This window comes from Xiphias gladius, chromosome 9 (genome assembly GCF_016859285.1).
Source record: "Xiphias gladius isolate SHS-SW01 ecotype Sanya breed wild chromosome 9, ASM1685928v1, whole genome shotgun sequence".
NCBI classification, from domain to species: domain Eukaryota; kingdom Metazoa; phylum Chordata; class Actinopteri; order Istiophoriformes; family Xiphiidae; genus Xiphias; species Xiphias gladius.
Genome location: NC_053408.1, coordinates 18693404 through 18710214, shown reverse-complemented (window position 1 = coordinate 18710214; position 16811 = coordinate 18693404). Strand labels below are relative to the sequence as shown.

At 40.6% G+C, this 16811-nt stretch overlaps 1 protein-coding gene across 1 annotated transcript in view; it reads right to left on the bottom strand.

Annotated features, from left to right (window-relative positions):
* cacna1g (calcium channel, voltage-dependent, T type, alpha 1G subunit) overlaps positions 1 to 16811 on the bottom strand; it is a 254326-nt gene that overhangs the window by 10600 nt on the left and 226915 nt on the right. The window contains 8 exon segments of the mRNA XM_040135842.1: positions 1360 to 1503; positions 3339 to 3746; positions 4124 to 4245; positions 4626 to 4704; positions 6088 to 6158; positions 8103 to 8236; positions 11410 to 11519; positions 13923 to 14071. Of these exon segments, the coding sequence (XP_039991776.1) occupies positions 1360 to 1503; positions 3339 to 3746; positions 4124 to 4245; positions 4626 to 4704; positions 6088 to 6158; positions 8103 to 8236; positions 11410 to 11519; positions 13923 to 14071 (1217 nt within the window).

Sequence of the window (16811 nt, the reverse complement as noted above, 5' to 3'; positions counted from 1 at the left end):
ACAGTCTCCAGAGTTGTATCTACTTATGGCACCTTATCACAGGTTGCCTGTCCATGAGTTTTGATCAGTTCAATCAAAGAGCGATTTGTCCATTTCAGCTTGTTTAAATTGGATACTCTGTAGAGGCCTGCAGAGGTAAAATAAAAATAAAGTATTTCATGAGAAAAAAAGCAAAGATTACTGAAAAGTCCAGAGAATGAACAATTCTGATTGCTACAATTTAATTGTTTCTCGTTTCTTACTCCAGTAATCATCTCCTGACCCCATTTTGTGACCCTCTACATGATACCAACTCCATTATTTTGGATAATCCACAGAACACCCTGTGGAACGTTTTCTTAGGGACTATTTCTTTGATAGAAAGGGGTTCCACTGAAAATTGTTTACGATGACATCTGCAGATTACTAACAGGGACATTGAATGATAGTGAATTTTTTAAATGTCAGGATTCCATTCAGCTCCAGTGTACTATCCACAGATGGATATAACAGAACCTGGACAAATAAAACCAAATAGATATTTGCATAGATACATACCACTGGGTTGTGAACTGTCATTTTCTTTTTTCTTTGCTTGTAATTTGGGTGAACGAACTCTTTAGAAGCATTATTACTTCTTTTAAAGTGGCAATCTTGAAGATTTTCATTTAATTTAAATAACTGTCTTTTAAGTCCCTATCTATCATGAGGCAATGAGGTAACACAATGGTGACTGAGCCTATGGCCCACTGATAGTACTGCAATAATTATAAATCTGCAGTATTATGAACTGGGTGTCTGTGGCAACATTCCTGGAGGAACTGCTGTATTAAATTACTGCCAATGCAAACTGAACATCTCTTGCTGCTGCAGCTTCACATTAAAAGCATTCAACTTAATTAATGGAAGAAGAGGGAGAAGCCACAGCGAGCTGTTAGATGAAGAGCTGTAGGCGACAGGCTGCACACCTCCAACTTCTCAGCCAGGTAACCAGCTCCTTTCACTGTGCCCTGCTGTTCACAGACTCATGCCATGTGCAGCATAAAATCAGATCACAGTTGCTCAAAGAATGATGGAAAAAGGCCAATTCTAACCTGACTTCTTTGGAATTCTGTGACCCGTAGTGCTGACCATTTGCTGTTGCCATCATTAACTACAGGTGTCGCCAAATCAACCAGGACTGAGGTTTAGAGATTGCCACTTTTTTTAAAATTGCATCAGAAACAGGTGAATGCATTTCACTCACAGGTGAATCCTTATTTCACTTTTCATTTTCTCATTAATAGTTGTGCAGCCCTACATATTGAAGAGAAGTAAGACCCACTGGAAATATGAAATGGAGGAGGTTAGTCATCAGTGGTGTTACTGGTGATTATTGACCTTCTTGTCGGTGCTGTGCTCGCTGGGCTTGGGGGGCAGCGCGTAGAAGTGGCAGATAGAGCCGGACAGGTTGTCCATCAGACTCAACTCTCCCTCCGTTGAACCCTGGATGACCAGGGAGACCGAGTCAAACAGTGCTCTCCGCTGGACAAACTTGGATAATGCATAGAGACAAGATATGGAGAGAGAGAAACAGAGGAACAGCATAGGTGGTGGAAAAAGACAAAGACAGGGTAAAAGAAATACAGAAGTCCAGACAGAGACACGTGAATAAATGTGGATAGAAAAAATGGATTATAAAGACAGGAGAGGAGAGGAGGGAAAAGATAGTCGATCAGGCAGAAACAAACAGATATACAAACAGAAACATGACAGGAGGACTAGATTATCCAAATTTGTTAAGGGTTTTACTGAATGACTTGTCAAAACCTTCACGTAGTGCTCAGCAAACAGAAAATCTACAACCTCCTCCTAATCAACCTCCACGACAAGATCAAATGTGTTACCATTCAAACCCACAAGGGGACACTACAACACTGTTGTACAGCCAGTCCCCGACATGGCTGGGGAAGAGCTTGTGGCTTCACCACATACATTTTGGAAGAGCAGGCAAGACGGATAAATTCTTAGAGGGGAAACATAACGACAGCAAGACCTCTATTTCCTATCCTCAGAAAGTTCCCTGCTGTCTGGAAATAGCTGTTGAAGTGAACAACGAGACCCTGTGGTTCAGCTTTCCCATGGCACTGTGACCTATCTATGACTGGCATGTGTTCTACAGGGAGCAGCCACACACACGCACACACACACACACACACACACACACACACACACACACACACACACACACACACACACACACACACACACACACACACACACACACACACACACAGGCAGTCAGGCAGTCAACACACACAAACTGTAAGCCATCCTGATATGAATCAGTACATTTTCTGGACACATTATTGACATGATGTAAGCCATAACAATCCAGTAATATTAAACAAGTGTCTGATATGTGAGGAGAATACGTCAATATTGAAAAAAAAACAGTCTCTTCTATGTGTTGTACATGTGTGGCAGGGAAATACACTTTACAGAGAATACAGTATTTAAGTGTATCTTGACTCACAAGCTTATATCAAAAGATATACTTAAGAATATGACCCTGATTTTGGATACATTACACATAAATGCATCCGCTTATATTTTGAAATGATGCCAGACAGTCCAGTGAGTATTTCCTAATATGGCCAAATCCACTATACTTTGTTTACATATGGGATACAGTTACATTAAGACAGTGAAGAGCAGACATTCCTCCCAAGAAATCCATTAATTCAGATACCATCCGGCATGCTCAGCGTCCCTCAGCCTGAGCCAGAGAATTAAATAATGGTTTGGACCAGAGCCAACATTAATGACCAGAGACATGGGGGTCATCTGAACAGCCTTGCAGCCCGGCTCCCAACAGGAAGTGACCGCGGAGCATCTGTCATATCATGCAGCGTGGACCCCGGGAATTGAATGACCTGACCTAGACATGATCTGAATGTGTGTTCCTTTTATTACATATAATCTTCTGATCTTAGCAATTAATGCACTGAGACAACGGTGTGAATAAGGAATTTATATGTAGCTATAGAGTGACCTACATGTGACATGGGGTTAACGAAAGTGTCTCAGGGAAAATGACCAAAACACAAACCCAACAAAAAATAGTTGCTATTAAGTGGCATCTACAACTTAACTCATTTGCTCCTATTTATTTTGGTTGTTCTCTTTGGATTTTAGTTAAATCAAATATTTATGTCATTCAGCACAAACATAACCAAAGTTACGCTTTTTTGAAAACATGTAAACATGGTTGATGAATGGTGAAAGAATGCCTTAATGCGCCTTCAAAGTCTCAACCAAAACACTAGCCATGTCTAAAGCAAACACATACATATACCGTAAGAGCAAAGATTTTATACCTCCAGCGGGGGGTCCGGGCATGAAGGGGGGTCTGCTCTGATGTTTACAATGTCTCTGGTTATATCAGCAGTGGGCGAGTCCATAGGACCGTCCCCTTCTTGTTCCCTGTCCCCTCCTCTGGTGGACCTCCAGGATGAATCCCCAGAACTCGACCTGTCGATGCCCAGTGCCAGAGGGTTTCGCTGGGGCGACCTCGTGGCCACATCTCCACCATCCATCTGGAGATCCTGCTCCTCTGCCCCCATTTTAGCTTCCTTGTTGCTCTCCTCCAGATGCTTCATCAGGACAGCAATGACAACATTGACCAGGACAAACTGAGCAGTCAAGACGAAGGAGACGAAGTAGATGGGAGAGACCACAGTGTTGTAGCAGGTGTGGGTTTCATTGGCGCAGTCTCTTAATGTGTCCTGATGGAAGCATGAAAACAAAGCTAAAGCTTTTCCAGTGAATCATCCCATTGGATAATTCTGAAAAACCCTGGATTACATTCAGTAGTGAAAGTTTTGAATGTCGATGCTAGTGGCGAGGCTGTTGATGGCAATGATGGTCAGTCAGTCAGTCATTCCTGAAATATTTCAACAACTACTGCAAAGAACTACCATGAAATTTGGTACAGACATCACTGATTTGTAGTCATGTGCAACAAGGGGGTAAGCTGTCCCCAGGGATGACATACCAACACATCACTACCAAATCTGCCTCCTGTGTTCTTGCTGAATATATGTGCATGTATCAAAGACTGAATGCTTAGTATGTGTACGTATGTGTGTAGAGTTAGTTTCACCTTCATTATGCCATTCCAGTTGTCTCCAGTGGAAACTCTGAAGAGCAGCAGAAATGCCATCCCAAAGTTTTTAAATGTAGCGTAGCGCCCCAGACCCTCACATGGGTGGGTATCGTCGCAAACTGTGTAGACAAGGAGGAGAAAGGAGGGAATGAAGAGAGGGGAATAGCCAGATGGTAAAAGAGAGACATAAAGATAGAGAGATAGAGACTTTCATGGCTTTTCTGTTTTCACAAAATAGGTCTTTGCAATGACATGATAATAACTGTAATATTATTTTATTACTCTGAAAGCCATGAGCCACAATTAGAGATATCAATATGGTATTTCAACAAAGGATTCTAGAAAGCAATTAACATCGGATAGATTAAACCCACAGAGGGGAGAATTAAACACTCGGTGCATGCCTGTGCATGGCCTGCGCCGTATGTGTGTGTGAATCTTTGTATGAGCTTTCTCTGGTTTGCCTGACTGCCTTTATGCACAGGGCATGTGTGCTTACTCAAGTCACCAAACAGCTCCACTCCCAGTGCTGCATAGATGAAGAAGAGAAGCATGAACAGAAGACCCAGATTCCCCACCTGCAGAGAGACAACAGGAAGGGAGAGGGATTAGTCAGAGGAGACAAATCCCAGGCAAAATAAACCAATAGCAAGGGACAACAAACAGCTAATTCCAGAGAGAAAATAAACGAAAGGCTGTGACAAAGCAGCAAAGGGAAAAACATGCTATGGCAACTGACCTGAATAGCAATTGTCCAGACATATCTTAGCAGCCATACCTAGGTAAACTCTGGATTTCTCTGCACATTGAGGCGGTGTGCTTTGGACTAATTGAGACGAGAGATACTCATTATGAGCTTGGATGATTGTTTCCTCTTTTACCCTCTCCAAAACCTGAGCATGTCCAGCTAACTAGCTTACTACCTACAACAGTAATCAAGCTTTACTTCAGGGGAACGCCATTATCGCATCATTTCGTGGGGTACCAGGTAACAATAAAATGAAATAAAAAAATAAAATAACAATGAAAAAGCAAGCCCCCGATGACAGCTAGCACATCTACTGCATAATGTTTCTCTACTGTGTGGGCCCCAATCCATGCTACTAAGAGAAGGCTAATGTGAGCTGCTCTCTCACGCTCTGAAAAGCCAGAATAACATTAAGCTACTTGAAGAAGAATGCTGTTCCGTTACTTCCATGTCTCAGCTGATAAGAATTTTTACTTTTTTCCTAGGACATGAGAAAATCCCGTGAGTGCATGACTGACACAAAGGAGTAAAAGGAGCGAAATCTGACTAAAGAATACGATGAGGAACTCTAATACTGCAGCAGGACAAGAGTGAACAAGACAATATGGAATAACAGCTCTGACACAAATGCGGATTTAGATAATGAAAAGCTCTAGGGTTTCCTGTTGCTCCTACTGTCAGTTCCAATCAGCATGTGGCAACCTGCACACACCTCTTCCACCCCCTATTACTGGATTTATTAAATATGTATACTTCTGGCAAACTCCAGGAGGAATTAGCCTGGAACAATACTCAATCTCGGCATCTCTCTGGACGAGACCAAGAGAGGTGGTATCAAAGAATAATGTGTCATGAACTGTCCTATTTTTTCACCTGAAGCCAGTTGTTCTAATTTAGCAACTCCACCATCCTCAAATCCAGCCACCACCATTCAGAACAAAACCTCAAGCTATATTCACTTCTCATTCTCTGCAGGGGGCTGATAATGAAAATAAGGGTCTCTAGAAGTGACAAAAAGCTCATGGAAAAATACAACGCCCTGAAACAGAAGAATATGTACCAAAAAAGAAATGCTTCTGGGATTTAATTTAAGGGACAGCTTCTGTGGGACATGTTGGGATGTGAAAGATCCATAGAGACAAAATATAGATGGGGAAGGAAAAGAGGATTCAGTGGTTTCGGTGGATGTTGTTGAACAGAGTTGACTGTGTACCTGTGGCAGCGCTTGCATAACAGTGTCCAGCAGAGCTCTCATCCCCTCCGCCATCTTCAACAGCTTCAATACTGTGCGAGACACATACAGAAAATGCAAGGGTGTCTTACCAGCGTTAAGATTTTTCAGTCTTACATAATAGAACAGGGACTTGTGCCATCATGCCTTCTGTGAAATGGAAAGGACACACACACCACATTTTCCTCACTTACAGTCTAATCCTACTATATTAGTGGATTCACAGATTTCCTTGTATTGAACAACATTAAGATGTCAAATTGCCTGACTGAGGTATTATCCCCCTGAGTGGGGTTGCAGTTTGATGAGATCACTGGTATGGTGACGGGGTACCTTTGGAGGTATACCAAGGCTACTAGATAATGTGTAATAATGAACAGAATACTAAAAATATTCTGTAAGTAATACTAAGTAAAAACCTTAATGCCTCCTAGGAGAGATATGAAAGACTGACAACTTGGAGATGGCAATCTTAACAACAAAATCAGCAGTCTTAACAAATGAATCAGCTCTATCGTAATTCTTAATTGCGCAAACTAATAAAATGGACATTTTAATACGACATAATGCAATTTTTAGAATCTTAAAGGCATAACTATCTATGAACATAGATAAATGGTAATAGAACGGCCCTATACATAATTAATTGTGCTTAAACATTCCCATGGAAACAACCCAATCTGGGGACAATTTGGAAAACAACAGGAAAACAGCAAAGCAGGTGAAGTGGCAAGCCTTGTTGAAAAAATACAGATTCCACGAAAAGGGCATTAGAACCTCCTTGAACATGCTACCTTCGAGAAAACAGTGCCTCATCAGTGGTGAACTCAGAGGAAGTTAGATCAAACTGAATGATGCAACACAGCTAATGAGTCAGCACTGTCAAGACAGCTTGCTACTGGTCAACAGGGCAAATTTGCACGTCAAAGTTAAACCCTACGCGGAAATAGGTCACAGGTAATAGCTAAATAGGAACATGAAAAAGTGTATTAGGCATGATACGTTTGCACTGTACATTCTGATAAGTACATATTGTAATTATGTACAAATACTACCAATTCAAACACAGCTACTGTTATATAAAAGTTGAGATTTGAATGTGAGAATTGTGAATGGGGAAGAAAAGTTTAGCTTTAAATAACAGAAAAATTACAAGAGATTGTGACTTGTAGGAGAATTGGTGAGGAAATTTAAAGTGCTACTACATTGGATCCCAGCTCTCCCCTTCTCTTCCCCCTGTTTCTTTCCCTGCAGTATTATTTATTACCTGGACAGTCACCAGCCCCAATCACGCAGGCAGTTTAGCTCCATCCCTTCTCTTGAACTCCACCTTGCTAATTCTGAGCCTCCTCCACCCATTCCCACCATTTATTCTCTCTCCAGGTACATTGCATGCTCTCTCTGTCTCTCACCCACCTACACATATTTCCTCTGTTCATTTATCACCTTCTCAATCACTTAATCACAACTTCTTTCACTCTAACATCAATTGCTCCTCTTCCCGACTTCTTTACATCTTCTTATAATCTATTTTGGGGTAAGGAGTTAAGCATCACTCCTGCCTCCTCCTCCTATTTCTATTCTCTCCCCTCTCTCCACTCATTTATTCCCTCCATACCTAGTCTCACTTTCTTGCAGCTTCATTCACTTTAATGTGTCTTGGCTCTCCCCCACCTTCTGCTATCTTTCTTTCTTTGCTATATTTCTGTCTCTGTCTTTCTCTCTCTCTGTTCCCTCTGCTGGGTTTGTCAGCTAACTGTGTTTTTTGGTGCCATCTGGTCGGCTCACACCCTGCTCAAACCCTGCTGAGACCTGCCATGCAAAAATGACAAAGAGGGGAGTCCCGGGGATGTGGCTGTTTTACAAGGCATCTTAAAAGTACAGCACCATGAATGAGACTGGAGTGTGTACGTGTCCGTGTGAGAGTGTGGCAGGCAGGGGATGGGATGGATGGATGGATAGATCGATCAGTGGAAGGAGGGGTGAGAGGTTCATACCTCGTGCGATCCTCAGCACTCTCTTGATGCGGATGATGGTGGGGTTGATGGGCAGTGAAGCCTTGACCTTGATCTCTTCCAGAGTGATGCCCATGATAGACAGCAGCACAATGGCCAGATCCAGCTGGTTCCACCTACACACGCGTGCCCGCGTGCCCACACACACACACACACACACACACACACACACACACACACACACACACACACACACACACACACACACACACACACACACACACACACACACACACTCCTTAGTGAGTCATTTCCTTTAGCAGAGAGGTGTGAACTTGAGTCACATGACTTGCTTGGATATGAGTTTGAATCGAGTCACAAATCCGACCACTTTAGAATCAACAAAATCAAAAAGACTTGCAACTAACATTTCACACACCAAATTTGGTTTACTAGTCACGGTTAGTGCAGCATGTGAAAAAAGACACATATTATCTTTTAAAGCTCTGGAGGAGCTTTTTCAAGTTTGAGAAAAAATTATCCCCCGATGATATCATAGTGATGTTATTGGCCTGGGCTTGGAGACAAAAATATAAAAATATGTATAAATGTAAAATAGAGTTATGAGTTTGAAATATGGGGGAGTTTTCCAGGGAAAGAGGTACTAATGAAATATACTTTGAGTTGCATCAGGGGAAGTGTAACACAAATGAGATGTGTCTTAACCTAGACTCAGAAATCTCATAAATGTTGAAAAATTAAGTGCAAAATCAGTTTGTTTCATTATGGCAGAAACGTTTCACACCTGCCTTTCTCAATGTCATTTGCAAATTAGGGGACACCAAGGTGTTTAAAGGGGCAATCTCAAAGTTTCATTTAGATAAGGATCTATCAGTTATTGCCTGACCTTTTTATTAAAATGACAATAGTTTTTTTTTGCTGCTCCCAGAATTCTGTGACCTGTAGTGTTAAACATTTGCTGTTACCACCAGTAACTACAGGTATTGTCAAATCAACCAAAAAATCTTTGAGATCTTCTTGCCAATGTAAGTAAAGGTGATCACCTGTACTTACACAATGTGGGGATAAATTTTGGTTCTAGGACTAAGCCTGCGTGCCTCCACGTAAAATTTTCTTATTACTAAAGTTGCCTTTTACAAGATTTGTACTGTGATATTTAATTTAGTGTGAGTATGACTTTTAGGAACATAGTGAGCATACAGATGCACAGAGGAGAAGTTCTACAAGTTTCTGTGGACATTATGAAAAATTTCCCTTACTGAAAACTCGGTGCCATTGGAATTTAACGAAACTGACAAAAAAAACAAAAAAAAAATCCAAACTGCAGACAGCTGCAGTGCTTCATAAAGAAGCAAACTAAAAAACTTTTTAATACCTTCAAGCCTACAGGGGTAAGTGTTTGACACTCAAGAGATAGATTTTGGGAGAAGTATCACTTTAATGGTCCAGAGATTACAGAATTAAGCCAAAAACTTTAGTCATACACAGTTAACTAATCACATAATCATACAAGTTTGGAGACCAATAATTTTTTGGATGACAGTGCATGGAAATTTGAAGACTATTTCAGTGTTATGAGGCAGGTTTACAAAGCAGATGTGGTATCATTTAATTTTATTATATCATTAAGAGAGATATGGTACGCTCAGATCAGTCAGCAGGCCACTTTCTTTCCTAGATACTATAACTTGACTTGAGATAAAACCTTATTTTTCCCAGCCCTTTGCAATAAATGTGGACTGAACAAAACTGATGTGAAGAAACGGAAGATAGTTGTAAGTGGCCATACTAATCGGGTTCGTCTATATCCAGTCTTTCAGTTCCATGTGAAGGTTTCTCTCTGAGTTAGAGAGTCCACTCCCTAGTGTATCCCTCAAGTCCTCACTTAAATACCTGTCAACACAATCACAATCAATTTAAAATTCAATGAGATTGTCAAATAAGTCCTGGGGGTCTTGCCATAGACCCCTTGGTGGTCAGCTCTGGTCCAAAAACCATTAGGTGAGTGTGTTAGTTTTTGTATTCATGTATATGTGGTGCGTGCTAGTATACGTTTGCGCTGTTGCGACTGTGTTTGTGCATTATTGTGTGGTTTTCAGCAGGACGCCAGAGATTACAAATCTATGAAATCATCTAAGGCAAGATGTTTATGGGTGTTTAATGAGGCCGTTTGTATTCATACAGGCCTCACTGAGCACCATACACTGGAGCAACTTGGAAAAAGCTCAATTAAACTCTCCGAATGCTGCCTCAGATTTTCCGCATGACTCAGAGGTTAAAGAGCGGTACCTTTAACCATGAATCTTTTAGAACAGTGGTTCTCAACCTTTTTGAGCCACAACCCTGTCAGAATAAGATATTTAACTCACAACACCACGATGCAAACACATTGTCAGCTTTTAAACTGTTTGCACCTCCTTTGCCTCATATACCAGTAGAAGCACTGTATGCTGGTGAAGCGATTAGTGCTTTTTGGTGTCTAAATATTTTGGCATATGATTACTCTAAGCCCCATAGCTACGCAAGTGGGCGTTTGTGCTGTGAAACGGTAAAACGAGTATGGCTTTATTGGGGGTTGCATGTGTAGATGCGGCGCTGTCCATAGTACTGAAACGGAGCAGAGGAGCTCGATAGACACACGGACAGTACACATCACTTAGTCTGGCTTCTTAGCCCGCATGCCTTTTGTGGTTATAAATAGAAATTTTATTCCTAACCCCCCCCTCATTGTAGCGAACCCCAGAAAGAAGGGAAATGACAGGGAAGTGAAGGGACAGTCAACAAGAGACACAGAGAAGAGAGAGAGAGAGAGACAGCTGTAAACCATGAGTTTAACTGGTTTTAAACTTTCATGTACAAGCACTTATGAACAAATAACACTGGATATTCCACGTTGGTTTTGGCTATGCATGTAATCCATTGCTCCATAGTCATTCCATGTGATAGCTAGCAAAAGAGTTCTTTTTGGGTCCAATAAGAAACTCATGGTCATGCAAACTTTGACTCTGACAAACACACTCAATAAAATCTAAGGCAAATTATATCACTGGTACAGGCGATGTAAAAACTATTATCCAGTCTAAAATATGTTATATGATTTTAATATGTTATTTTATTTTTTTATCCCCAACCCCTCGAAATGATCTTATGACTCCCTGGGGGTTGGGACCCGAAGGTTGAGAACCACTGTATTAGAATATCGTGCCCACTAAAATGTCAAAACCCTAAACTGGGAAGTAAATGTTTATTCAGGATCTCTGTTTGATCTGGGTCAGAGACATTAAGGAAAGGTCAATGCAATTTGGGAAGCAGTTATTTAAATACTGACTTGTCCTTGAAGAAGCGTTGGAACCCAAGGGCCACCAGCTTGAAGACGGACTCCAGAACAAAGATGAGGGTGAAGATGTAGTTACAGATCTTCTGTGCCTCGACCAACTTCTGAGGATGTCAGGGAAAGCAATGATACAATGCTAAAGATGAATAAACTGTACAAGTATCCATCTTAACAAGTCAGTAAACCCAGCATCAAATATTCTGTTATTCAACCAGAGTGAGCTGTGTCTTTCATCATCAGTCTTTCATTAAAATCAACTGATACTGCACTGAAAACCAATGAAACGATCTCACCATATTGTTATTTTTCACATTTTAAAAGGAACACACTTTCAACTTCACTCGGTTACACCAAATAGCTTGCTATGGTGGATATTTTTGTTATGTAAACACTCAATTTTACTGCATTTACAGTCTTCACATCAAATACCAAAGAATCCATATTGAAAACTATATCTACTACAGAATTAGCCATTCCATTATTAGATCGTTCACATTGCCCTCTCCTCCTTCCCTCGTTCTCTATGAAAAGGCCATCAGAATCAAAGTGTCCATTTTTGCCTGTGGGAGAATTCACATCGCCCATCTGCATGTAAAAACTGACCTTTAGCAGAGAGACATGCAGAGCACTGGTGGCCAGCAGGGATTTCCTAAATCCTCACTGTTGGCAATTCATCGACTAACAGCTAGTTCCAGGTTTCTGATATATCTCTTTACTCCACTATCTTCTATTCTACCCAACAACCTGTTCTACAGTACATCATTACCCTCGATACTAACCAAAGACCATGTGTTCTACTTAAAGACATTCCATTCTACCAAACAACCTTCTATTCTTCCCAGAAACTATCTGTTCTACCCAACAACCTTCCATTATATCCAACAACATTCTACTAAAAGACCTTCTAATCTACTCAAATATCTACTATTCTACACAAAGGCTTTCTATTCTACCCAGAGGCCTTCTAATTTACCCAAAGACCTTCTATTCTACCCAATAACTTTCTCTTCAACCCTACCCAAAGACAATGTCTTCTACCTAAAGACCTCCTATTCTACCCAATGAAATTAAGATTTCTGACACGCTACCCTGTTCCATTCTATTCCACCTAAATACCTTCTATTCTACTTAAAGGCATTCACTTCTACCCAACAGTCTTCCATTCTACCCAACAACATTCTACTCTACTAAAAGACCTTCTATTCTACCCAAAGACCTCCCAATTTACCAAAAAACCTTCTACTCTTCTCCTTGACATTTAATTCCTTGACATATTTGACCTTTATTGTACCTAACAACCTTCTGCTCTACCCAAGGAACTTCTATTCTACTCATCAACCTTCTATTCTGCCCCAGTACCCTCAGTGTCACTCTGCTATTCTATCCTATTTATGTATTCAACATCCAACTACCTCCAACTTCACCCCATTTTCATCAACCCTGCCTTACTACCTCCTCATCTGTTCTATAACCCCTCCTTCTATCCTCCTCAGTTTTTCTATTGCAGGTTCCTCTCTCTCTTATCTTGCATCTCTTTGTCTCTTTTACTCTTGTGAAACATTGCTAAATACAAAAAAATCACTCCCTCTACCCCTTCAGCTATGTTTTGTTCTATCTCCACCTCAGGGTTCTGATCAAGCAGATAGGAAACAATGTGATAACTTGATAAAAACATTTTTAAAACAAATGGATGACAAATCCAGCTGGCGCAGCTGCCTGGTGGCAATAAACATATGGGCTATAAAGTGGTATCCATACTAGGCCTTGGTGTGGATACCGCTGGTTAACTAAACATTTTAAGGTTGAAGCATTATTTTAAACCAATTTATTATGTCTTTCTTTCTTTCATTGATTGTTATAATTTCATATTTATTGTTTTGATCTCCCTTTTATAGTTCATGGTTGCCTTTCTTGCCAGGATTTTACAGTTCTTATCTTACTTTAATTTTATTCTCTGTTGACCTGATTCCTTCCTCACCCCTCTTTAAATAACAAGTAAGAGTGTTTTGAAAGGTTTTTTTTTTTTTTTTTTTAATATTTTTTTGTATTTTATTATCATTGGAACAACTTGTATACCTCACACTATCTAAAGTCTCTTAAAATCAAAAACCTGGTGTTCCAGAAAGACTAAAACTAATATTCCAATGACATTCATTTTATAGGCCAATGCAGATACTGATATTTTTCAGAAGCCTTTAATAGCCAATATTCCATCCTTATATTCAATATTTTTTTAACAGAATATTGACAAATGCAAAAATTCGCAAAACATTTGCTAGAATAACGTGTTTCTCCTGAATTGTATTTGACTAAAATTGCATTTTATCACAGAATGTAAGTGAAGTATCCATCATACCAAATGTAGATATCACTAAGTCACTGTTATATGATTGCAATGAGGATAAGACAAACTCTAGGAATCATTTGCAATAATTATTCAAACCTAGATATTAACATTTGAAACAAGGAGCCCATAATTTCCATAACTTCCTCCCCCCACATCTGACCTTGGGCTGATCGTAGTGCTCCATGGACATGGTGATGACGTTCAGCCCGATGACGATGGTGATGAACAGGTCCAGGTAGTGGCTGGTGCACATCTTGTGGATGAGCAGACGGGTGGGGGAGTAATCGGAGTAGTAGGGCTTACTCTGAGCTTCTGTTGGAAGTGGGAAGAGGTGGGGGGGTTGGGGTGCAGGGGGTGGGGGGTTCAAAAAGTGAGATATGAGATAGGAGGTAATATACTGGGACACTGTACCTGCTGGGTTGATGAGTGGAGCCAACGAAGCTGCTTTAAAAAGAAGTGGTTAGTGAAACATGACAACATCTCCCTGTACACATATATGTGTTATAACCACTCACAGTGGTTGACTCACAGTAAGAATAAGAAATATGTAAAGAGAGATGCAGAGAGATTACAAAAGAGAAAGGCAGATCAGATTATGGACAGAGAGAAAGACAGACTCCAGCCAAGGCCTCCTGTGGTCTGTAGTCATGACTAATCAAATCAAATCTCCTCTCCTATAATCAACAATTATTTAAATTAACTCTCCCCTGAGTGAGTGTGATGGGAGATAAACAGCATTGCTAAATGTGTGTGTGTGTGTGTGTGTGTGTGTGTTTGTGTATGGCTCCATGGAGGAGGCTGCTGTCGGTTTATTTCAGTCTGGAGATTTGGCCATCTCTCCCTCTGTCTCTCTGATCCTCATGTGAGTCGGCCTCCCCTTATCTTTTTCAGTTCCCTCGTCTCATGAAAAGAATATTACACAGGAGAAAGGTTTTCCACACTCATCCATCACTTTGTTCCTCACCTCTTTCTTCCATCCAGAGAGGATGGATGAATGGGCTGGGAGTTAGGATGAGGAGGAGAAAGGAAGCTCGCTCTATATTTCACCTTATCACTCCATCAGTGAAGGACAGGCTCTAGGTCACGCGAGAAAGAGAACGACACACACACACACATGCACACACCCAAAACACAAAAATCCTTTGGGTGTTGTGAGCACTCCCTCTCTGCCCAATTAGCCCAGGTGTACTGCTGCTGCTGCAGCTGTGCTGGGCAGGGATGATTCCCAAGAGTGCATATATGTGTGTGCAGTTCATGGCGTGTGGCTAGTGGTTTCCCTATCGTACTGGAGAAACTCCACTCATAGATCAGGGAATAAGACAGGAGGGCTGAGTTAGCTGAGTCTGTTAACCGAATAATTTTGCACATCCATCCCTGATGTTACTTATACATATATATGCATCTTTTGGGATTGAAATTTATCTCTTGAGATATACCCTACTAGGTGTACAGTTACTATGAATATGGCGCGAGAATTTTCTTAAAGTATCTTGTGGTGTGTTCAGTAGCTGTATTGCATTTAATGCTGCATGTTCACAGTCTAACTTTTTGGAAATCACCAATACTGGAGCCCCTGCAGACACCAGGTCAATACTACTACTATTTATCTTTAGAAGAAACAAAAAACAAAGAAAACAGCCTGCACCCTGTGAGCAACTCTATGATTTCCTCTCTGAGTTAATCGATCACCATTATTTTGACTTGAAATGCAGTTGATGTCCTTTCTATACAGTTATTATTTAGCTAGTATAAATGATGGTATGTTCAATTACTGCTGGGAAAGTCTTACATCTTTGATATGGATTCTTAAAGATAAACTCTGAAAGACAAAAATCCAAATAAACAAACTACTACAAACTGAAAGAAAGATGAAAGATGAAAGAGGGCATTCAAATAATGTCCCAGTCTCCATTAATGGCAGGCCCAAACATATAAAGGAGAGATAAAATACACTGAGGTGGTTGAAATAACCTGTACTATGATGGCCCACAAATTCAGCAGCATACTCACCAATCTGATGCTAAATTTGGTCTTTTTAACAGAAACCCTCTTTTCATTTATTAATTAGTTTTAATTGCCATTCTACCATTCGGTGGTTAGCTGGTGTCAGTGAAACTCAAACCTTTCTTGCAGATGTTTCAATATAGGCATATCAGGAAAGAGAGGGATTACAGCCTTTGAGTTGCTGGGAGGCTTTTAAGGCGAAACATCTGTACAGAAGTTTCAATTAAATGTGAGTCTTGACAGTAAACGCAGAACAAAAGGACGGCAGAGTTGAAGCAATTGGAATTAAGTAGTAAAAGCAAAGTTTTTGTTAAAAACAAAGAAACAGAGTAGTTAGTATGACATGTCGCAGGACTGTTGATATATGACATGACAGGTACAGATGGAGTTCGGGCTGTGGACATGTACATTATTTTTAACTAATCAGAGTAAAAATAGAGGAAATGTTGAAGTTGAAATATTTAAGTTTCCACCACGGTGGAAATTTGTCATACAGCATCAACAGCAGATTAAAATGTGAGCAGATTAGAAAATCAGGAAATTCCTTATTAAAATATAATCAAATAGGAATATAAAACAGGTAGCATTAAGAATAAAGGCCTGTTTAAAATAAAGGCTTGGTTTTATCTCCTGTTAAGGTAAACAATGGCAGTGCCTACAGCACTGCAAGTTGGAGAGTTGTTGAGGTATAGCAGACGACTGCACTCTGCTGAGTGCCTTCAACTTAATTATCCTAAATTTGTGCGCAGGTTCAGCTTTGCTAATTCTGTGCCTGCTGGTAATTATTGATATTGACAACAGGGGAGATGAACCTGACGGCTGGTGGTGCTGGCTGAACACAGGGCAGCCACTGTTGGAGTCTGACTGCTCCTGAACTCCTACAGAGATGTGCGTGCCGGAAAGTGTAAATAATGTGGCTTCTGGTGTCTGGCTTTTCTTATAAACGCACTAAAACAGGTTGCCATCTTAAGTCACCTGCTTTGCTTTTTAGCACCTAAGGTCCTGGAATTGTCTCTGCACCAACACTCCCTCCTCTTATCAGTGG